This window comes from Empidonax traillii, unplaced genomic scaffold (genome assembly GCF_003031625.1).
Source record: "Empidonax traillii isolate 1590-97213 ecotype Southwest subspecies unplaced genomic scaffold, ASM303162v1 scaffold374:size1477467, whole genome shotgun sequence".
Classification (NCBI taxonomy): domain Eukaryota; kingdom Metazoa; phylum Chordata; class Aves; order Passeriformes; family Tyrannidae; genus Empidonax; species Empidonax traillii.
The window spans coordinates 763,834-787,878 of NW_020955567.1; the positions used below are offsets into that span (position 1 = coordinate 763,834).

Consider the following 24,045-nt stretch of genomic DNA (forward strand, 5'->3'; position numbering starts at 1 on the left):
AGGGTCTCTAGTCTCTGTTTTAGATTTAAAAGGGAGTTTACATGGAGATAATCCTTGTTGTTTTTACTAGGCTATTTAAAAAGCTATTTCAATAAAACCTACTTTATTTGAGAGAATTCGCCATCTCTGTGATGCAATGTTTGCAGAAATCTACAGGCTACTTTTGATTTTCAGAGCAGCTGAGATATATAATTTTAATTGTATGAAAAGACAGTCATTAATTACTAGTCATACTGAGTCCAAATTCCCCATGCTATGAGAGGAACAGCCTGCAAGACAGGTTTTAAATCTTTAACAGGAAACCTTAAAAATGAATCATCACAGATTATACTAATTCTATCCTGTAAAGCTTTGTTCACTTACAAGAAACATGATTTGTCTTGATTCTACCTAAAGATTTCCTTGAAATCCTTGGAAGCCTCCTGAATATTTTAAGACAAGTCCAAGCAGCTGAAGGAGTTACTGGCCTCTCATGTTCTCAATGTCTCCTCAACAGAACACACAGAATGGACACAGAATGGTGGTCCTGATGCAGAGGTGTAAGGTTGTGTGTATGTAATAGAATGCAGAAAATCAGCTTGCAGTCTTTGCACACTGTATTGCATTTACAGCTTCACATAGAGCTTTTCCTTAGTCAAATACTCTGAAAACTGATTTTTTTTTTCCGTTATTTTCTATTGCTGTGCTATTGCTAGCCTTGGAATACAAAACAATTTTCAGTATAACTTTCTTCTTTAAATTATGTAACTTGAAAAGTTTCAGAAGTGTAGCTACAAAAGCTAGATTTCTTATTATTGCAAGATGAAATTCAAACCAGTGAAGGTTCTCCCTGCAGGACTCTGACATCACCTGCGAGGCATTGGACTGGCTGGGTGTTGCGGTATATAAAAGGATGCAGAAGTTTTAATGTTGTTTAAAGTGAACATGCTTTCAAAATGGCTTTGTAACTCTTTGTGTAAACTCACCTTCTTCCCAAGGTTCCTTAGTCTTACCTCTACCTTTGGAATGTCTAAGAGATAACTGAGAGCTCATCTATTGGTTGTTAACCCATTATTGTATTGGCTAGTTGTAAGACCTCCTGAACCCCCACTGGTCATTTTGTAATCCCCCCAGGAGGTATTTAAGCAGCTACCCAGAACAATAAATGCTCTTTCTGCCTCACTCCCTCACCTCCCCCTCCCGGACTAGGGGTAAAAGGAAAATCCTCTAGCCTGGGAGCCCTCTCCCTATCCACCCTCAACATTCGTCAGCTGAGCAGAGTCCCTGCAGAAACCTGAATCTCCCTGCATGTACACTGCAGTGTTTGGGAACTGTAGGAATGCTTCTCACTCTGCAAGACTTTCACGCATCCTAAGATGAGATTTGTAGTCTACATCTTTATCAACAATGTTGATATTTGATTGGAATTTTAATACTGAAAAACTTGATAATAATGAAAGGGAAAAGTGTTAAAATTGATTTAGAACTGACGACACATTGTGTCATGGGACCCATCACTCAGATCAGGCACTTTACTGAACACCTCCCAGAGAATACAAATTTAACAACTCTCAAGTGAAATAAACTGTTTTTCAGGTATAGAACTACATTTTTAACCAACAGTGCTTTGGAAGAAAATCTGCAGCCAAACCATGTCTTGTTCTTCTACATAGATATAATAACCAGTCAAGGAATAAGACAATGAATAGTGCTTGTATCTTTTGACATAAACCCCTCAGATAGAGTTCAGACCTCTATTTCAAAGTGTATTTTAGTTAAAAGCACTGGACTTACATCATGAAGGGGAAATGCTGCTTTGTAGATTCCAGTGTCCAGTAATTTGTTAATGCCAAACTTTTTCACATTGTTTTTGGTTGCATATTCCACACGGGACAGGATAAAATGAACCTGAAATTTATAAAATATTTTTTTTGTCTCTTAGAATCTGATAGTAATCATACACAGCTATAACTGTCTCAACATACAATCAAGTTAGCAAAGGGTAAGCATTACAGACAAAATTAATTGCATAGGGTATATACAAACTGTTCAAATCCCTCCTTTAAATTCAGGTGGAACAGAGAAGGAACAAATGCAAGGAATGTTTTCCTTCTGGATTGCCCAGGCTATTTCATAAATAACACGGGACTATTGCATCCCAAACATTTTTAATTTTTCAGGACGTTTTAATGAAGGTAATTACATTGATTTGATTAAGGGAATAGTTTCTTTTTAAGACTAAATGCTAGAAATACTCCATGGACTTACTATTCGGCTTCTGGTTGCAGGATTGAAAAATGTGTCTTTGTCATGGATATAAAAGTTTGACAAATGTTCCTTTTGAAAAGGGGCAGTGAAAAACTCTTGTTCAGGTTTGATGATATTTTCATCCACTCTGAAGAGTCTACTAAACCAGTTGAAAGCTGAGTCTTGGGTTTTCAGGTCATTGTGTTGCAGAGGCATTTTGATGTGCATAACCTCGGCATACGTGCACAACACTTCCCAAGGTGCATGCACTTTCACAAAAATAAGTTTCTCATCCAAAACCTGAGATGAAAGAATATTGAAAATATATTTGTGTAAGAAAATGAAAGCAAGGAACTTTACACAACAATTCTTGAACTACCTAGAATTTTCTCTCTCTTTGCAGCTCATCAATGACCCATTCAAAGTTGCATTCATTGTCTGTCTTAGCAAATTTATCATTAGGTTCTGTAACGCAAGCATTTACTTTCCTATGAATGTGAAGAGCCAGACTGTATCCTTGGCCATGCAGCAGGAGTCCCCACTGCATAAATCAAATAGTGTGATACCATGGATTCTGAGTCTAAGTTGGGAGGAAGGGTCAAAGTGACCTTTTCTGGAGCTCACTGTAGAACTACCAAACAACAAATTTAAACAGGAAGTGATTGTCCTGGACAGGAAGATACAGATGGAATGCTGCAGCCCTTCAGGGTAGGAAGGAAGAGAAGGGACTTGGAGGGGCTCTACCCCTCCCTGCAAGAGACAGCAGCTCCAGCAGCTGGTGTGCTTCATCAAAGTGCTCTTGAACTGCCTGAAGGTGACATTGCAGCCCAAAATATACAAAGCATGATAGTTAGAACCACTTGCACAGTGTCAGCCTCTGTGAGGAACAGTGTCATATGCAGGAACCCTGCACCGCTCTTCTGGCAGGTGCATTCTGCTCTGGACACACACTGCCTTCCCACATGTACTACACAGCCAGAATAGGGGAGGAACCTCTCTGTAGGGCACAGACAGTAATTTTGATTTTCCAAGCTCTGAGCAAACATGACTGATGTCACCTCCCAGCTTCCCATCTTTTATTTTGCAGAAGAAGGTAGAGAAACAAAGTTTAAAAAGATTTCACATCAGATCTCAAAGACACTACTAACAGAAAAAAGGTGTGCCTTTTTCTCCTGAGAGGAGAGACATGCTACATGTCAATTCATATATCCAGTTTCCTTATTCCCATAGGGGCAGCTCTTCTCTCAAACGCAGCCATTCACACAGGGAAGAGCACTCACCGACCTCGTTGCTTCTAGTTGCAAGCCGTTGTTTATCAGGTTTGATTCATATACTTGTCTCTTCCTCTGTTAAAAGGTATTGGACACTGTAAAACATCTGTTCCAAATTTCACAAATATGTATGCATAGAAGAATGAAATTGCCTCCCAAAACACAGAATTGTTGGGTTGTTAACTCCGTAGCCCACTTGACAGCTATTGTGGTGATGGGTTCAGTCCTACCTACTAATTAATCCCGATCAGTTTTTTTTTTTTTTGTCTGATATGCAATATTGCCCTCAAATGCAACTCTGGAGAATTCATCCTCTTAGTTTCTGGTACATTACAGAGGTAAAAACATGCCCCAGATTTTGAAGAACTTGAAAATTTTGAAAGCTGTCCCTGAAACTTTGATGTCCTTCACCTTTAACCACTAACTGAACTGTTAGGTCTTCTGTGAGCAGTTAGCTGGCAGGAGACAACTTCAATGCACTGTGGTCTGATAGTTTTATTGCTGTACCAGGTTAGGCTAGGCATGCAGTGAGGTTCTTGGAGTTACTTGGTGATACTACTTTCTTACTCCCAGATTGCTTTCATGCCACTGGCCAATTTCTTTGTTGTTTAAATGTGCTTAAAGGATTCTGCATCTACCACTGCAGGAACTTAAAAGAATGGCCCAGTGTTTTTCATCATGTAGTTCTCTATAGCCAGACTAACTGCCTTAAGATCTGTGCTTAAGATCCAGGCCTTTTGCTACTGTGAAAGACCAGAGTCAATGAATAACCCTGTAGAAAAAGCCTTAGGAACTTTGATAGGTACATGGAAATTGGTCTTCAGGACTAAACCCAAGGCCTGTCCACTCTAGGGGCAAAAACCGGGTGCTTCAGCAAAAAGGGCAAAAGTCTTCAGAAGTTTCCATAGGAAGAGGTCAGTTGTATATTCATGTTAAGTTTCATCTAGTTCTTGAATATTAAAGATGGTTGTAAGTCTCCAAGCAAGAAAAAACTATTTTTCCAAAACTCTAGCAAGTCTTGGAATTAATAATTATAAAACTTAATAAAAATATGAACAGCCTACCTCATTTATAGTTTGCTAGTTCTCAGCTGCAGCTGCTGCATGTGGCAATGGTCATGATGGCCTAATTTCATATTTTGTTGAAAGGTATTTTTCTTATCTGTTTTGGCTTTTCTGACTTTTTTTTTCCAGTGAATATCACCTTCTACCCAAGTTAGGGACAAGAGCCAAATATTTCAATCTGTTTTCTTCTCTCATCAGTACTTATCACCTTTCTCCTTCCTCGCTTTTCCCAGGATAAATCTTGGATAGCACTCTCCATGGAGGTATCTCTCCATGTCTCATTAAACACTTGGTTATTGGAGACAGTATAATGCTCTTTATATTTTTTCACTGCACATATAATATTGTATATATATATGCAATATATAAGTTTATAATATATACATCTAATTACCCTCATTGTATTACCAGCTCTGACTTAGAATCCCAAGTGGGAATGACTGTTTTCCTTGCAGTAACATATTTCCTTGCATTTTTCAATATTTAACAGGTAATGGTGCTCTCCAGCCTCCTTCAAAGGTAAAGGTTCAGTCTTGGCTTCTAAGTAAATTACATAATGATTTCCTCTGAAATTTTTATTATTTTAAAATTCAATGTTCAAACCAGTTCATTAATATATAGAGTACATAACAAAGGATTTTTTTGTTACTCCAGTAGTAACTCTTCTGCCATTTTATCCAACCTCTTTGCTTCTTCCATATTCACGTGTTTCATTCTAAAGTGAATAATACTGAATCACGAAAACATTTAAACCTGTGTTCTGTTTTGTTTCAGCAAATAAAAAAAGGAGGGGGCTAAATACCTGTTTCATTTTCTTTCTAAATAGCACAAAGACAGATGCAGGGCAATTCTCATTTGTAGAAGTCTAATACTATTTTTTAAAAGTCTTTTAATCAGATTCCTTTAATAATTTACTATGGCAAGGAGTTCCCAAAATTAATTTTGCCCTCAAAATCTTAGAGGAATGTTGACAATATTAAGATTTCTAATAATGCATTAATGCAAGTAGTGAGAAACAAAGCCCCTGGGAGGCTTTGCTAATTAGGCGTTTTGGTATTTTATATAAATGATTGAATTATGCATATAATGATCTATGGAAGAGCTAGACTTTTACCCAGAGGAGTCTACAGTGGTTTTGCCTTGACTAGGGAATACAGTGTATAGATATGATAGCTTATTAGGCTGGAAGGTGGAGACAATCCAAAGTTTATTTTAGTATCCAGCATTTTGCTCAGCTTCCTGCAAGGCTAAGTTGCAATAATAAAGTAATCATGGTAATGCTGCTGATCTAAACCTGACACAGGTTTTGATGACTGAATGGCTAGCTGACAGACTAAGACACAACAGGATGCATAATTGTATACAGTCTCAAGAAAGTGAAAGCAGAGTGTAAGTAAATTACAAGTATTACAGGCACATAAAAGAGTCAGCTCTTGGGAGCTGCTTCTTTCACCATAGTGCTTTCAGTGTCTGGTGATTGTTTTGCCAAGCTGAGGAGATTAAAAAGATTGTGGATCTGGAAATTGGTAGCAGATCAGTAGCAGTTTTCCCCGTGTTTTGTAAATGGTAGGGAGGATTTGCTTTGATTACAGTGACAGAACACCAACTCAAATCTTTGTTAAGTTTCTTTTGTGCAAGAAGTTCCCTAGAACAATTTCCATGTGATTTCAGGGGAAAAATCTTAACAAGAAAAGAGTGCTTGAGCAGCCACCTCTGTCCTACCTGACAGGCAACAGATGAATCACAGTCACTAAGAGAAAGACCATGGGTCTCAAAGCCTCCCCCATGGAAATCAGCTGAATGGAGTGGAGTGATCACTGTATCAGTGCTAGCTGCCAACCCTCACTGTTTCTTTGATATTTGAAACTTTCCTCAAACTCTCAGTTGTCATCATCAGAAAATAAATTGATTGAGAAATTCTGCTCTGTAAGCGTCTTTCCCTTATGCTTGAAGATAATCATAAAAATGTGAAGCAGAGCACGTTATAAAAGATGACACAAAAAAACCCCCAAACCCAAAGAACTCCAAATACATATTTTCTGAGATACCCTTTAATTTTAACCCAGCCTCTTGGTTTTCTGAAACCTGATCCATGACCACACAGAACTGGCAACGCTGCAATCTATCCTTGTCCCCAAGAGTGGTTTCTAGTCACCCTGTTTGGATATACCCATTTCTGGTCCTATGAATGTATGTAGTAACTTCAGTGTAACTCCCTCCTTCCATCTGTGTTTGCATCCTTCTGTCACCCTTCCTTCCACCAGGCAAAGAAGTAATATTTGGATTTGTGATTGCCTCAGGAACAGAGGTTTTATTTCACTGAGCTCCTGCCTCAAAACCAATCTTTCCAGCAGAGATGAGGGCAAGTGTGGTTGCCCTCCTCCCAGTGCCAAAGGTCCCTTCCATACTTGTTATCAGACATCCTGAGTAGGCCGGTTCAGCACACCACAGGCATGCAGAGCCTGTCATTCTCTACTGCCTCAAATCACTACATAAAATCACATTCAGGTACCCTTCTTTCTGTAAACATAAGTATTGTGTTCTTACCACAGGTATAACACATGCTAAGCAGTGGGATAAGTACAACTTGTGTTTGAGAAATTACCTAAGCTTATTTTTGTTTTGTTTAGTCATTGGGGTTTTTTTGTTTGTTTGTTTATTTTTTTTTCTGTTGGTGATCTGAACTAAACAACTCTAGAGGCAGAAATTGTTCATTGTTTGCTTATGAAAACTAACTTCTGAAACCCTGCCAAAGTTCCCAGTATGACTATACTTCAAAAAAACACCAACAAGATGTGTGTAATATTCTCCAAGAATTACAGTTTTCATTCAATTTTGAAAAAAAATCTGTCTATTTATGTGAAGCACAGATTCCTTCATGGCTGAAAAACAAGGTTTTGCCCACATTCCTGCTTAAATGACTGACAGCCTTTCTGTTTATTTCTGTTGGGGGAAAGTAGATGGACAAGAATGACACTCTGCATTGATTTTTTTTGCATTTACCTTTCTGCCCCTGAACCTTTGACTTTCAACAATGAGCTCCTTGAGGACCCCAACAGATAGAAGTGGCATTTGGGAGCATTCTTGAAAAGACTGGTGATATTTAAATTCCAATCTGATGGTAACCTATCCTGACAAATAGGGTATTAAAACTGTAGGTTTAAAAAACCATGCTTTGGGCAGGAATTTCAATTGCTTGCAAGGTACCGTTTCTGGAATCTGCTCCTGGCAGTTTGATTTTTGCTAGAGATTGCAAAATTAATTGTATACCAACTTAAAAAGGTTTGGAGCTTGAATTGAATTGCATATATGAAACTTATCCGCTAACTTTTGGATCTATAAATTATGTTGGAAACTTCCATGACGTTGCCATTTCATTAGTTTGACTTTGCCTCCAGAAGAGTGCCACTGTGCATCTCCAACAGCTTCAGAATCCATATATTTATCCCCACTACCCAAATCACACCCATGCTTTTAGTTATTTCCTTCTGTCCTCTGAGATGTTTTCCCAAGAATACTGTTAATTAATATAAACTAATGTTACACTCATGCAATTCTTTTGAAAAAAGACAGAAAGTCATTAAAATCCAATATAATGATAATCCCAGGATCTGATTCTTCTCTTGCTGCAGAAGAATAGGTGCCTTGTTTCTCTTAATTCAGTAAATTGGATACATAGGTTGTGGTCTGATTTTCAAATCCTTCTGTCTAAATTCAGTAAGTGTTTGGGGACTCCTCCATGCTCAGTATCATACAAACCCAGTGCAGCACCTAAAACATTTTACTTCAGAAATGTAGATCTGCAGATGTCCACTAATAATTTAAATTCTGAAGTGACTTCCGTGTCATGCAATTGGGTGGGGTGGTGGGTGCATTGGACAGAATTGGTCCCAGTGACTCCACTCCTGGTCCCCGGATTTCACAGATCAGTAACATTGCATGTGGCCAGTTACTCCTGACTTCAGTGATGTGAGGATGTCACCTCACAAGAACAGTCTTCACTGGATTTTCTATTTTTCAGTAAGCTGGAGTTTCCAAATTCTGTGCACAATAAAGCTCTGGATAATAGCTCTATGAAACTGTCAGGGAAGTCAAAGAAAGAGTAGTATGAGCAAGGAACCTATTCAGGCTTGAAATACCTTAAATTACATAAGATGCTACTTAAAGAATTCAGCATTTTCAGTTCGTCATTGATCGTCAGTGATGTATGCAGTATTTAAAACTGATTGTAAATAGCAATAATCCTCATTTTGGTTGTATTTCTTCACAAGGGTGGAAGTCATTTGCCCCAGAAAAAATTACAACCAAATAAAAAACAGTGTCAGTAAAGACAAACCATCAAGTAGATTTTATGCCGACACTGATGAAAGCTGAGGCTATCTTTGGGCAGCATCATCCCCACACCATTCTGGGAACTGAGGTAGGTTAAAATATCAATTATCTCCCTGGAATTCTAAGGATGCAGAACTGCACCATAAACTGTCATCTTCCTTTCAGTCTCAGACATAAGGTACACATGTACAGTCTCCCTATGGCTTCAGCTTCTCCCTATCCACGGAAATACTGGCTCTGAAAACTGCCATCGCCACTGTTTTCAGCCTTCTTCTGAGAAATCCACTTCACGCCAGTCATGTGTCTCACTCTCCTGGCAGTACTGCCCATACAGGCTTTGTTGGCCATTTTGCTGTCAGGCTGCACGGTTGGCTCCTGTTCAGCTTGCTCTCCACAATGACAATCAGGGCCTCTTCCACAGAACTGCTCCCCAGCCACTCAGTCTTCACCTTATCGTTCCCCTAATATGCTCTTGTTCTCTCATTTGTTGCATGTAGGTAGACTGCTTTTTCTTCCTCAGCATGCCACAGGTTCAGTGTGGATCTTTGTGGGACTAAGACCTTAAAACGTAAAGTTTTTTGCAAGCACCTAGCTTATTACCCACAATCTTCTGGTCTAATTATTCATGGTTTTGTTCTGGCTAATGTCTAACATTAATGCTACACTAAAAATACTACTCCATTGCTCACATTTAATTTCCATCACTGTTTGGAAAAGATGCTCATTATATTTTTAAGTACATTTGGGCAATAGCCAAGTATTACAAACAGAAATATAGAATGCTAATTGATCAAAACAATTCTTTCCAAAGGGGCAGCTTTTTGTTTCTAATTACCTCTTTCAATTAATTTTTATTGCTGATCCTGTGATCATGTGTAATGCAACATCCACCCACAGCAGGACTCCCTCAAACCCTACTAACAACATTCCTTATGGCTGTCCCGTTAATGCCAACAACAACATTGTGTAATGAATATCAACCAACTTAGCTACAGGCTTTTTTACTCCTACTCTTCTCTTTCTTAACTGCAAATCATTATTTGTATATGAGCTGCTTTCAGTGATATCTTTGTCCTGGTCTGTCTCGACCTGAGGCTGCTGCTGCTGTAACGTGGATTATTGCTAAATCACAGAAGGATGTGGGTGGGTGAGTGGAGGTGCCAAGGGGTCTCCAGTCTTGTGGATGTGTATTTCTCTGACAGGTCATGATTAAAATAGCTTGGGTTTGTGACCCTGGGTGCCATAAGGAATGTTGTCCACTGATGGAACTGATTAAATGACTAAAATATAATAATTAAAAATAATATATTATTGTGGTTCATAGCTGCTAAGGAGCATCAAGAAGTCACTGGATACGGTCAGAAATTTTTTGTAAGGTCCCTAGGGAGGGCCAAGCTGTTGAAGTGTCAAATGAGGAAGAGGTACAGGGAAAAATTCTAGTGGCAACATCATGTACAATTATTTCCCATGAAAAACTTAGCTACTTTATTGGTCAGAATGTCAGCAGCTATGTTCATAACTGTGATCTGGAGCACCTGGTCAGCTATGTCCTTTGGGTTTCTCTGAATACACTGATTTTAATACCAAAGTCCATTAGGGGCCTAACTGAATTACTGTAGGTACAGAAATTGCCCCAGTCTGAAGAACTTGGTGTCTAATTCTAAGCAGGAACCTGATACCAGCACTTTTCTGCTCAAATCTCCTAAAGGGTTCCCTCCCAAGAAGATACTCTGAGGCCACCAAGAACACAGTAACAGAGATGATATGCAGAACTCTGCCTATTTACACAACAATCTACTGGTTTGAGCCCTATTCCCTGCTCAGTTTGATGGGCTTCAGTTTCCCAGCTCCGAAGAGTACGCTGAGGATAAGGCAATGCAATTGTTGTTCTGGGTGAGGGCACTGTCCTTTCTGCCCATGGCTCTAACACCCCGTCTATGAAAAATAACTCACCTTATGCTTTTTACGATCACTCCTCTTATGAGTAATTTTTTTACTTTCATCTTCATACACCAAAACAAAGTCAATTCTTCTCTGCCCATCACTGAAGAACAAGGAATCAGGCTTATCATCAAAATCCACCTGGAAGGCAGGTAGCATAGGTTAATATGAAGATCTTTATTCGCTAGTTTCTTACTTGCTTCCTGTTACACAGTATTTCAGTGAACATTGAAATTCAAGGTATATCAGCCTTGTGTAACAAGAAGTCCAAAATGACAAAGTTGCACAGAGTATAAGGAAGGAAAAAGAAATATCCAGAGGAATTTGTCAGGTCTCTACATGACATCAACAGAACTTTGACCTGATTATCTTCTTTAAAAGTGGTACATTAGCTTTTCACAATGGGGGAAGCACTGTGATGCAGCACCAGTGCCACATAATTTGTATGCCCAGTAATTTTTATGCCATCATGGACACACTGTTAGATAGTTCATCTGCAAGATATGTTGCTGCCTGATGGGAGTCTCAGAATTAGTATATTCCCATCTGTCCCCTTACCTGCCAGAAGTTTAAGCATCTCTGCAATTATTAGGGAAAAAAAAAGCAGCAGTTTCATGCACACTTATACCTGAGCCCACCACTGCCTGGAGAACAAAGAATATGGTCACGCTGCAGATGAACTCTCAAAACAGACATATACTATGTGGATTTATTTCTCATTTTATTTGCAACATCTCAGCAAGCAAAAAACCATTGTTGTATGCCACTCATCCATCATGTTATAATAGATGCCAAAATCAGAAGTTTTAATATATCCATAAGCCATTATCTAGTCCCTGGAGGAAAGTTGAATAGATTGTCATATCCACTAACAACATCTTAATGTGTTATTTCATGTGTGAAACGATACAGACACATCGGTGACAGGGAAACCTGAATGCTTGAGTAATGGCTTGTAGTTTCTTACTGAGGGCACTATCACGCATTAACAACCCCCTCCTTTCAGGTAATATATAGTTGTAATATTATCAGAATCCTTTAATATAATGAGCACCAACCTCTCAGCTATTTGGCCAAATCCACCCATGGTGTTAATGGGGGCAGTGACACTGAAATTGATAGAAATCAAAAGTCTGAAATGGGACTTAGCATGGCATTAGAGAAGATAAGATCTCCAAAGCTGCCAAGAACTGCAGTGGAACCCTGGCCTCCAGCTGACTGGGCATGCAGGGCAGCCCAAGGCAGAATCAGGTCAGGCAAAATGACACACAATAATCTCTTGCATATGCTGTGGACATGGAAAAGATCCCCAGATGTCCCATCCCTAGAATTTCACTGTTGGTGTAGACCAAACTTCATAAAAGCATGTTAGATTAGGTTTTGGGAATTCTGGGATGTCTGTTCCACGGAAAGGGCATGGAAATGTGGTTATGGTGTCAGAAACCCCTGAAATGCAGCCTGAAATGATTGTTCTTCAACTATGAAGAACTGAGAAGAATGTAGTCTTCAGTCAGGAGCACCGGAGTTCCAGGGAACATACAGTGTTTAGGAACCACATGTGTCAGTGTTTCCAAAACAAAATTTCCCACGGTTTTTTTTCTAAACTTCTCCCTGTAGATTATTTTGTTACTATTTACTGGTTGAGCCAAAATAGTTGACCAAGATGTGTCTCTCCATAATTATGACAAAATGTCCATATTTTAAATAAACTCGGGGGAGTTTAAACTCGCTATTTTTTACATCATATGTGCAAAGGCTAGGACCTGCTGTAAAGAGGTCCTGTTAACTTAGTTGCTTCAAAAGTCTAAGCAGATTCTTGAATAGAACAGTTTTCTTTGAATCCTACCTGTGCATTGGGATTTGTGACAAACCTGACAGCAAGTAGCAGCTGACAAACTTGCACACACACACACACACACACACACACACACACACACACACACACACACATATGCACACACTGACAAATGGCCAATATACACACATGCTGTATGTTAGTTTCACAGCCTGGGCTAGGATTCAGAGACTACCTGGGCAGTCACCAAATCAACATACAACTGCCTACTGTGAACAAAGTTTTAGGGGAAAAAGCTTTCAGATGGCATCACCAGACCACAATGACACTAGCTATCTCTATCACCCGAAGCAAGTCACAGGTGTGAATTTCTAAACTGTTGCAAGTTGAAGTTAGCATAGTCCCATCAAGAAATCGGAACTGGCCCTGACAAGTTTTCCTTCTGCTGAGGACTAGTCATGGGTGTGAACACAGCCCTGCTGCTACCATTTCCAGTCTCATTTAAAACATAACCATGATGATTTAATGTTGACTAGATTCCTACTGGGAGGAAAGCATTAACAACAGCCAACAGCTCCTGCTGGGAGACAGCTTGGGAGGTGCTGGAGTACTGGCAGAAGGGAGGTGTGGAGAGTGGAGCCCAGCAGGCACAAAGCCAAGCCCAGCGCAGCAGCTTCTGCTCTCCCCTGGAACCTCAGCAGGCTCCAGTACAGGCTAAAATGGCTTCATGTTGCAATGCTGGAAACAGAAGTAATGAATAACAGGGGGAAGGGTTGCCACTGCAAAAAGTACAAGGGTTTTTAATTGGGATTTTTCTTCTTTGGAATTCTAGGAATATCATTATAATAACCTCTGTTTAAAGAGATAGAGCTTAGTTGTAAAATTTAAGCATTTGAAATTATAGAAGGAGGAACCTTTTAGCACTTCTTCCAAAGAATAGAGAAGAAAGAAATGGAAAACAGCCAATATCAAATCAAGTTTTGATACAACAAGGCTTGATCATAATTTGAGTTGGCATAACTTCATTAAATAATTTTCCTTTAAATGTAGTCTTCTTTAAACTTATAAAAGCAGCAATAACTGGCTTAACTGGATTATCAATAATAATATGCTAAAAAGTATATATAAAATAGTTATAAAAACTATATATAAAATAGATATAAAAGCTACCTATTAATCAGTATTCTGACTCATGAATTTACTCACACGTGTTTTCATTCACATGTGTGTATAAATATTATTGATCATATACATACACCTTTATCTCTCTCTCTCTTTCTCAAACTATGGACATATAAATGGAAAATAGCTAAAAGATTAGTAAATATTGGACTGCACAAATCCAGGTACACAGAAGTTCATATTTATGAAGCTAACTTCTTAAAGGCAATCACTATTGCTTTTAATCACAAGGGTGTTGTTCAGTTGACCTATCCATAGACACTCTATATATCAATAATAAAGAATTGTCTCATTAAGCCTGAATACTTAAGAGATCAAGATTAAGATCCACACAAATCAATTGTAATGTAACATTAAATGTTGCTCAATTAAAAGTAAGAAGTAAAATGCAGAAGGGAAAGTAATAGCCAAGTTTCTGACAGCCACATTAAATCACGTGTGGTGTATCTTGTAATCCCTATTGGATAGTTGCTAATGGAAAAGCATGTATTATTCAACATAATCATCATGGGAAAAACAGGACTGGAAACCAAAAAGATGTGCTGTACTCTGAAGTTAGTAATTGCTTTGAGACAATGTTTGGGTTTGTTGTTTGTTTTTTTTAATATGCAATATTATTTGACAGCATTACAAACATTGTCATCATACAAATGCACACAAGCTCGCATGCATAGACATATAAGTTAATGGGGCTGAAATTCCTATATGTAATTTTTCTTAAGATCAGTAGCAAATTATAACCCAGAATAATGAACAGGCCCACTGACATGAGGTCTATTTACTGTACTATCTAATTTCCTTAGCCGCAGCATAATCACATTTTAAGTACTGATGGAGGCAATTGGTTTTGCACTCCATTGTTTTGATAACACCCAAGTGGACAGCAAGTTAATATTGATTAACATCATTAATAAATAAAAAAACGTAATATGAATACTTGTGAAATACTAATTATATTTAGCACACAGTCCACAGTGCTTCAGAACTCTCCAGGTACTGTAGAAGCAACTGCTTGAGTGCCAATGGGAGACAGGGAACCATTAGTTGCTTTATTAACAGACGAAATCTGAAGGAGAGGGGGACCTGGCTGTGACTAAAGCTTTTGGAAAACTGAGGTTACACCTACATGAGTTAGTCTAGAGGCAGCCTGATCGCTGCCCCTTCCCTTTCCCCTTCTCTTCCTTTCCCTTCATCCTCCCTGACTTCATCCCCCAGCAGCCACCTCAGCAGAGGAACAAGGAACTTCCTGCACTCTTGGGTAATCCAGCACAAGAAGTGGCCAGCCGATGCCATCTGCTCTCCCAGCGCCTGAGGCACAGCAGCACTTGGAGAAGGGGCAAGTGGGACATGAAGACAAGCTTGTCCCTACACACTGAGCTGTAAAAGGCTGAAGTAACTGGCTTGGCTTCAAATGCCCACATTATGGAACACCCAAACACCCCCTTGACTGAGACTCCTCAGGAGGGAGATTTCCGTGTGCCCCTCCACAAGTATAACCAGGCTTGCTGGTATCTAAGGGGAGTTGCCGTGTCTTACTCCTGAGACCATTCTTGTAGTCATGGCTACATGTGATGCCTGCAGTAGAAATGAAAGGAGACCATACAAGTGGAAAGCTCTCTTCAGAAACAGCAATGCTTCATACCAGAGGAGGAAAAGCAGTTGCACTACTGAGAAACCTGATCACTTTTCCAAGGTTCTCTAAGCATTATGTAATTAAACATTCAGTGGGGATAATGCAGGGGAAGGGCAGCACCGAGACAAGCATGAAGATGCGTGCACAGGAATTGCAGTTATTTATTGTTTACTACACCTTGAATAAGCACAGTATTGTAAGCTGATTTTTTTTTTAATAACAAGAGATTTTGCAGGAATGATTTATCTAACTGAAAGGATAAAAGAAGTGCTTTATTTTGCCTACATGAGTCTTTGGTGTGACTGTCAATAGCACCAAATGTAATCATTACTGGAGGGATAAACTACTTGTCTGCAACCTCACATAATTTTCAGATATGCTTCAAAACAGCTTTCTGTGGCATGCCAGGGAATAAATCAGTACTGGGAAAGAGGAGAGCAGAGCAAAGGCTGTGCAACATTGCCTCTGCTGACAAGACACCTGCAAAAAATCCTCCTGCAGGGGCACAGTGACAGCCCCAAGGGGGACCAGCAGGTTGCACACCAGCTGTGGGTTTTACAAAGGTGAAAAATTCAGAGTGTCTGTTTAGGAGCACAGTTATTTCTCTCTACCCACCTCAGGAAACTTCAAATCAAGTAAATGAAAAGAAAAAAAAAATATATTACCAGGATATCATGAAACATAATTATTTGTAAATGATTTTGAGATCATTTGAAGAAAACGTTACAGAAATAGGAAGTTCTTCCTGCTATCACTGACATATAATAAGATTTTTTATTACTTTATCTTCTGAGCAACACAGCTTTCTGACATTAGGACCAACACAAGCATTTATTTCTGGATGCCACTGATATAGGTGATATATAAGATATATAATGGAAGATGTAAGTTTATTTGCATATTGCATAATAATGCTGCTCTGTCTCTGTCAGACCATAAAACTGTTGTGTCTTTAATATTTTCCCTTTTTACCCATATTTGTTAATGACAACAGAGGACTGTTTTAGTTCTCTTTTTAGCAACAATGAGAATATTAACAAGCACTTTATCAGAAGAAGGTTTTTCTTTCACTTCCTCAACATGCAAAGGAATTTTTTCTATGTAAAAAACTGAAATAAACTTAGATTAAAGACAATTAGAAAAAATATGGGGTGTCATAACAGTCACACATTTCTGTCAGCAGAAAACAGCTGGTAACTGGCCAGGCATTGGGATGCCTTGTCCCCTGAGCTAAGTTTGGACCAGACACCCACTTGACTTCCTGTCTAAGCAACAGGTTGCTGCTGGCTGCAGGAGGAATTCCAGTCACTCCTGACTAGAGAGAGACCAAATGGCCTTACTTATAAATAAAATGAAGAAAGTGCACTGCTGAAAACCTGCTTTTCAGCAACTCCCATCTTTCTGGAGATGCAAGAGTTGGGAAATTTACTCTTTCGGACATCCCAGAAGCCTTCCTATTCTTCCTGAAGAAACTGTATGTGAGGGGCAGCAAGAATAGACAGTTTGAAGAAGTCAACGTCCTCTCTGCAGATGTTGACTCTCAAAAAAAAAAAATCTTATTGTTACATGCAAATTCAAACTATCTACCTCTAAAGCAGATAAGCTGCAAAATGAAACATAAGCTGGAAAAGGACATTAACAATGTCTATGCAGTTTTGTCTTCCTTGTACATATTGTTTATGATATATGTTTTAATTGTACAATCACATGACATACTTCTATGGCTCCTTGTAGTTATGGAATCTGCTCCTATTTATAGAATACTCCTTAATGTCTATTTTTTTTGTTTGTTTTGGCTTGTTTTTTTGTTTTGTTTTGGTTTGGTTTTCTTGTTACACCACATCTAAATGGCCCAGATGCTTAAAATAGATGCTTTCCTTCTGAGTATGCCTGCAGTATTCTCCTATTGAATCCCCATGTTCTGCAAATATTGAAAAATATAATTTTAAAAGAACCACCAAGAGAGCAAGTAAGAGTATAACCCTCATTTTAACACTGATCACATAAGGCATCTAGATATCAATGCTAAAACATGTTCACTGCCTCCTAAATTTGGAGTTGCATCTTGAGACACCAGGAAAGTGACTTTTTCCAGAGAGCTCAGCAATTCTCTCTCTTCAAAGAGAGAGTCACTACTTTGAACTAATGCAAACAGGGTCACAGATGGTCTCCCTTGACACTCAGGAAAAAAACAAAAGGTGGCTGTGACTTTATGAGTCCAGTTATCTAGGATTGAATTCAGTTTCGCCTGTCTCAAGAGCCTTTAATTCCTTCAGTGTAGTTTCCTGCCACATTTACACCTTGCTGAAGCAGTACAAACAACATTTACACAGAATTTAGGCTTTTTGAAGATAATTGTCCTATTCATGTGTCAAATGAATCAGGGATCTTGTGGCAAACTTAGCATATGACCCTGTAATTGGAGACAGCACCATAAGAAGAACAGGGCTGCTTCTATTAGTCAATAATTTACTTAGTTTTGGCTACTCCAGAATGATTTGCAAAATGAAATAAAATTTCCAGAATACTGCCAGGTGCAAAGCATGATCTAGGTTTAGACAAAATGCATAGTACTTCTCTTCTATTCAGTCATTTAAGGTTAGGCTTCCTGTTTGATTTCCATTTCTACCTGCAATTAGCTCTTGTTCATTTAGCAAACAGGTTCAGTATATCTCAATTTTATCTTTCTACCTCCTCCAACTCACTGAAACTACCCACTCAATGACAAGGGGGGCATGACATGGAAGTAGCAATGCAGAGAAGATGCTGCTAAAACTGAGCAGAAATTATAACTGCTAGTAAACATGAGTTTAGTAGCAAAATAAAAATTATATATATATATAAATAAAAATTGATTTTGACCATCAATTTTCAGGAGAAATAAAAATAAATTCTAAGAAGATTGCTACAGGAGACTATTCTAACCACAAGGTATATGACATTCCAGCTGTTTCGATGCTATTCCATTTCATATAAATATATAAAAAAAATTCAGTGAACCACACGGAGAGTTTAAGAAGGAGGGCACTCATTTGGGAAATGAAAGCTCTTGGTTGCACCTCATGCTTCCAAAAATGTTTAAACATTTTTCCAGAGACTGAAGCAGCTTCAAATGAAGCTGCAAAAACACAGGGGCAGGGGAGGCCAGGCTGTCCACCTTCCAGAAGGAACCTCATTTCCTGTTAGCTTGGGTATTGGCTTTCTATGAGATTTGAGGCAGGGGATCTTGACCTAGAGCCAGCAGCCTGTGAACTGCAGAGAACATTAGGCGAGCTGGCAAATCTGAACTTTGGTAAAGGGAACAGATGCCTCTAGGTCTTTTTCCTTCTTGTCACTTCAGTCTCTGGAGTAAAGAATTTCCTGGTGTCTCCAAGCTTTCTGTAAAAATGAATCCTGGAGTCACATGTCAGCCAACTAATACCTACCTGGGTGTGTATGAATTTACAGGGTATATGTGTTTATATGTAGGGTGTGTTCAGAACTATTTATCCTTGTATACACACACAAACCCTACACATTCATGAACAAAATTACATAGAGAGAGGAGGTCTACGTGTATGTATTGGTTTACAGTGAATATATATGGGTCACTTTTAAATAGTCCAGTGCCTGTGACAGCCTGTACTTTCACATCTGAGTCAGTGACTTCAGGTAACTTTAGGGGAATGGGGATAACAGCAACTCAGATTCAATCACACAGATGAACTGCATGTGCTGCAAATGCAAAGGAATGCTAGTCTTCTGGAACAGCTACTGACTGCTGCATATCTATATGGGAATATATTACAGGCAATCAAGTTAAAGTAAAGAAGTACCCACCCATTCAGGAGTACGAAGGTTTTGCTGATCCGGCACAGTTCCGTAAGTAGGAATAATCACCTGGTTCAGTTCCAAGACTAAAATTAAACATAAGAAATGAAAACATTTTAGCATTCCGTGTGGTAGTTTTTTTGGTGTGTGCATTATTGTTATTATTATTATCATATTATTATTAATATTATTATTATTGTTAATTAATGGTTTGTGGAGAAATCACTTCATTGCACTTATTTAGTGTTTCAGAAATGGAATGTTTGTGTTGCACACTTCAGTTACAATCAGAAGGTGGCAAGAGAACAAAATAGCAGGTTGACAAGGTAATGCTAGGAGAGCATCCTGACCATTCTACAGTGATGCAAAGCATCCCTTTACTCTTATGTTCTATTTAGTGTTTCAGAAACTCTGTGCACACTCTAGGAGAAGTTAAATTTATCTTTCAGTGAATAAGGGTACCAGAACTGGCTCCACCCGCACAAACAACCCTAGCTCATGCTGACTGTACTTCTCAGGCAATAACAAATAACAGTTCCAGAGAATCCTTCACAAGTCCTGGAATGCGTGTTGTAGATCACAGTGATACTGTACACTGTTACAGTGATACTGAAACATTAATGCTATAACACATAACCTAAAACCACACCTATAGTTCAATCAATGTGCGTTGATGCCTCAGCTACTCCTCCCCCACTTCCCAGCACTTGTCAAAAACGAACAACCTCCAAACTGAATCAATTTCCTGAAAATAGAACATAAAATAAAAATGACCTTGTGAAGTATGCTACTGCATGAAACCACTATCAAGCACACTGGGAAAACTGGCTACCAGTTGAAGCACCAGATAACACACAAATTTGTCCTAATAAGGCTCAAGGAAATAAGTTACAGAAGCTCTACAATTGCTGCAAGATTTAGTTTTTTCACAACTATTTTTTTGTCTTAAGAAGAAGTCAAATAACATCCTGAGGCTGAAGATAACATCAAGTAGCTAAAGGGAGAAGGCTGCTTCCTGCCTATGCAGGGCAGGCAGATGGATCCCATCTGTTATTTTCATATCCTTAAATCAAAGATGTGTTTTAGCTAAGTCTGTCCTGCACTGAGGAAGGGTCATGGATACCTGTGGTACCTAATAGTCAGTGTTGTCTGGAAATGATAGCTTCAGTGTAACAGAAGTTCTATAATACTTCAAGAAAATCCCTCAGCTCTAAAATAATCTGTAGTACTTTTAGGATAGCTAAACACCCGTTAGATACAATGCCAGGACAAACATAACTGATATGCCTGGGTTTGTTTTGATTTGGGTTTTTTTGTTTGGTTGTTTTGGTTTGGTTGGTTTTTTTTGTTGGTTTTGGGTTTGTTTGTTTGTTTTTGGCTTGAAAACTTCATTGATATATGGCCAACTTCTTAAGAAAATTTAAGAGTTTTTTTTTTTTTTCCATTGATGATGTTCATTTATACAAGCTGAAGATGTGTCAAAATACTTAAAGCACAACAAGCTTCCTCTTTACAAATCAACAGAATTCTCTCACAGCCTTTAAGCGGCTGAATTCTCCAGTTTAATTGAGTTTGGTAGGGACTTGGTTCCAGGTGTTGAATTGTCAGTTTCCAGATGTCCTCTGTGGTGATAGTATATGTTCCAGGGAGAAAACAAAAGCAAGTCCATGGATTTTTTCTGAAGCATTTGAGCCATAACCCTAGATATGCCCAGTGGAATAATCAACATCTCTGAGCTATCAAAAACATTAAGATCTTCAGAAATATTTCCCAGCATTTTAAAAAAAAGCAGGAAAATGCAAAGCAGTGCAGCACACAAACATCACATGGTAAGACCATAACATGAGGATTCAGAAGACACAAGCATCTCTCAGCAGCTACTGCAAAATTGCTGAATATGTGCATCATTATGTTTTAATGGATTCAGCTTAGACTAGGGTGAGAGGGGCAAATACATATTCTTGATGTCAGTGTAACGGGTATCTCCCCACATTCTTTAGGGCATTCTTTACTCTCTATCTGGACACAAAGATATCCAGATACAAAGTACTTCTGAAAACCCACAGAAGAGGGAATGTTTCTGCCCACATATAACGGGCAGAGGGAAGGAGAAATATAAGCATCTTACTCTGAAATATAAACATTTGTTCTAAACTCTAGGTGCCATTACACAAACCCCAAATATGTGGACACAGATACAAAGGCTTCTGTCAGCCACTGAACTGCAGAATCAGGAGCCAAAATGGCCTTTTTGCTAAGTAAGCACACCCTCATCATTGCTGCTGTCCAGAAAGCCCTTCAGACAGAAGTGAAGAGAAGGCTGAAATGTGGAATTCACAGGAGGCAGAATAACTCCACTTATCCCAAATCCTGATTGGGTCTGAGGCTGGTCAGAAATATCCTCGAAAAATTCATATGTGAGTACAAAGTGGTTTTTATTCTCACAAAATCACTTCATTTATTTCTCCCACCTCCCTGTGAGCATTATGGTAAAGTCAGTTTTAAATATGGAGAAGAAAAAAATTGCAGCACAAAAATTTGCAACTAGACATTAGAAAAAGATTTCTAACACCAAGAACAGTAGAAAGAAGTGCTGGGGAAGGCAGGTGAGGTCATGTGAGATCTTCAACATCAGAGATTATTAAGTACAGATGTACTAAGTATTCTGGAACAATCTAGGCCAAGTTGAATCTGGCGTAAACCTTGAGAGGATGGCCTAGATGAGCTTTTGAGATCCTTCCCAGACCCAGTTTCCTCTGAGCGTAAGATTGGTCAAAGTGACAAATGCCACTGTGCTGAGATTTTATATTAATATAATAGTTCTGCTTACCTATATCTTCTTCAGAAACATTATAATCCTGTTAATGTTTGAGTCAGAGCACATCAAGTGTAGATGTTTGTGTTCTACCACCCAGTCAAGTGAAGAAAAGAGGGTGCGAGAGAACAAAGAAGTCTACTGGATTTGTGCCAGCATACTCAGATTATAATTAACTGATACATCAAATTCTATCTTCAAGCAATCTTGGCAAGATATGCTTTTGTCAGAACATTGCACCTAATTTCTTTGAATTGTAATCATAATTTTGAGTGCCCACTCAGTAATACCAGTTGGTTTTTGATCTACTCCTTGTAAAAGATGCTGTTGTAAAAACTTTAGGTACTGAATATGTGTAAGCTACTTTAAAAGAACACCTCTGTGGTATCTGAGCTGCCAATATATCACTAGTATTTCCAGGTGCCTGAACTGAGCTGTCAGCACATCACACTTACCTCAAATATGCCCATACAGAAGCACTAAGAAGTTAATCCCACATTACTGCTCTATGACCTATGTACATCCCATGGTTTTGGCCAAGCCATGGGAGACGAACTGTGTTGTTGATTCTACCAGAGATTTATTTTATGAGTTTTCTCTACAGCTTTGCTTTCTTGGAGGTGAGCCACCATTTCTGACTGGATTGAATAAAGAACCTAAAAATCCCTTGATAGCCAATGCACAATGTCTTGTCTTTTCATTAGTTGATATTGACAGTGAATGGTTTTGTAAGTTCAGTGACTTCTCATTGAATAATTCAATTTTAAAGGCTTTAATGAACATTACCACTAGCAATCTCTAACTACTGCTATAGGTGAGAGGCTATGGCCCACTGATAGGTAAGGAAGATGCTCTCACCTTGTAAGAAATACAATTTTCTTGAGGTCTGAACAGTGACATAATGAAAGCTGTTCAAAGCACAGGCAGTAGGGATGCAACAAGTTTTCTTGAGTTTGTAAATTAAAGAGAATGAGAATGGAAAAAAACCCCAAAACAACAAGCCACTATCCAGAAGTGAAAAAAATGATGCTGTCCAAAAGAACATTAATGACAAGAAAATAACAAATATATTGGACAAGCTGATGTTTGAAAACATGGTCTTGGCTCCGCAACAAGGACATTGTCAAACATGCCTGAAGATGCCAAACTTTTTGTTACAAAGAAATTCTTGGCTATCACTGATTTCCTCTCAAATGAAAATAGTCAGAGGTGAGAAAGGGCAGCGGCACTCTTTAAGCTTGTATATCACTTACATTAAGCCAAATAATTAGGAATCAAATTATTTTGAGAAGTCAAAAAGGTTTTACAATACTAAACTCATAGTACCTGTTAATTCAACAAGCCTGCAAGGCATTGTTAAGGACAAGATCTCAGCCCTGACACTGAACATGGCATCTCATGAGCAATCATGAATGCAAAGCCTGAAATCCACGGTTTTTGCTGCTTTGCTACAGACATCATATCACCTCTTTTTTTGTAAAGTATTTTGTAAGAGTGCTGACTGTCACAGAAGTTTAAAAAAGTCCAAGTCCCAAATCCTGTTCTTAGAGGGAGAAAAATAAATTAATGGAACACTGTGCTCTCTTAAGCACCAAACTGATGTGCTCAAGAACATCCACTCAGCACTTCGGTGGACTTGCCTGCAGCATGGAGTACCTCCTCCCCAAACAGGGAAGTTTACAGCATGGTTACAGAAAATGAGATGTTGCAGTGCTGGGGTGCACACTCTTATCTGCATCACCTGGCTCCATGCATGGAGCTGTCCCACTGCAGTGCAGGTGGAAAGCATGGGAGGAGAGTGTAGCAGGCATTAATTACCAAAGGAGAACACTCTAGCTTCGCTCACAGCCCTGCCCTCACGTAGTTCTGCGTTAGCAACAACGTTCACTGCACACAGAAATGGACAACTGTTAAGTACACGATTAGACTCACTTAGACCTTTTAGGCCTCAAATAGATTGTGAAGAAAATTACTAT

At 38.8% G+C, this 24,045-nt stretch overlaps 1 protein-coding gene across 2 annotated transcripts in view; it reads right to left on the reverse strand.

The window, feature by feature from the left end:
- The window catches only part of ANO6 (anoctamin 6), an 80,425-nt gene that overhangs the window by 36,226 nt on the left and 20,154 nt on the right, over positions 1-24,045 (reverse strand). For both annotated transcript variants that reach the window (XM_027892911.1, XM_027892910.1), the window contains exons 2-6: positions 19,264-19,340; positions 10,847-10,975; positions 3,507-3,572; positions 2,248-2,526; positions 1,774-1,887 (exon numbers count right to left, since the gene is read on the reverse strand). In XM_027892911.1, coding sequence (XP_027748712.1) covers positions 1,774-1,887; positions 2,248-2,526; positions 3,507-3,572; positions 10,847-10,975; positions 19,264-19,340 — 665 coding nt within the window. The remainder of the gene's footprint in view (positions 1-1,773; positions 1,888-2,247; positions 2,527-3,506; positions 3,573-10,846; positions 10,976-19,263; positions 19,341-24,045) is intronic.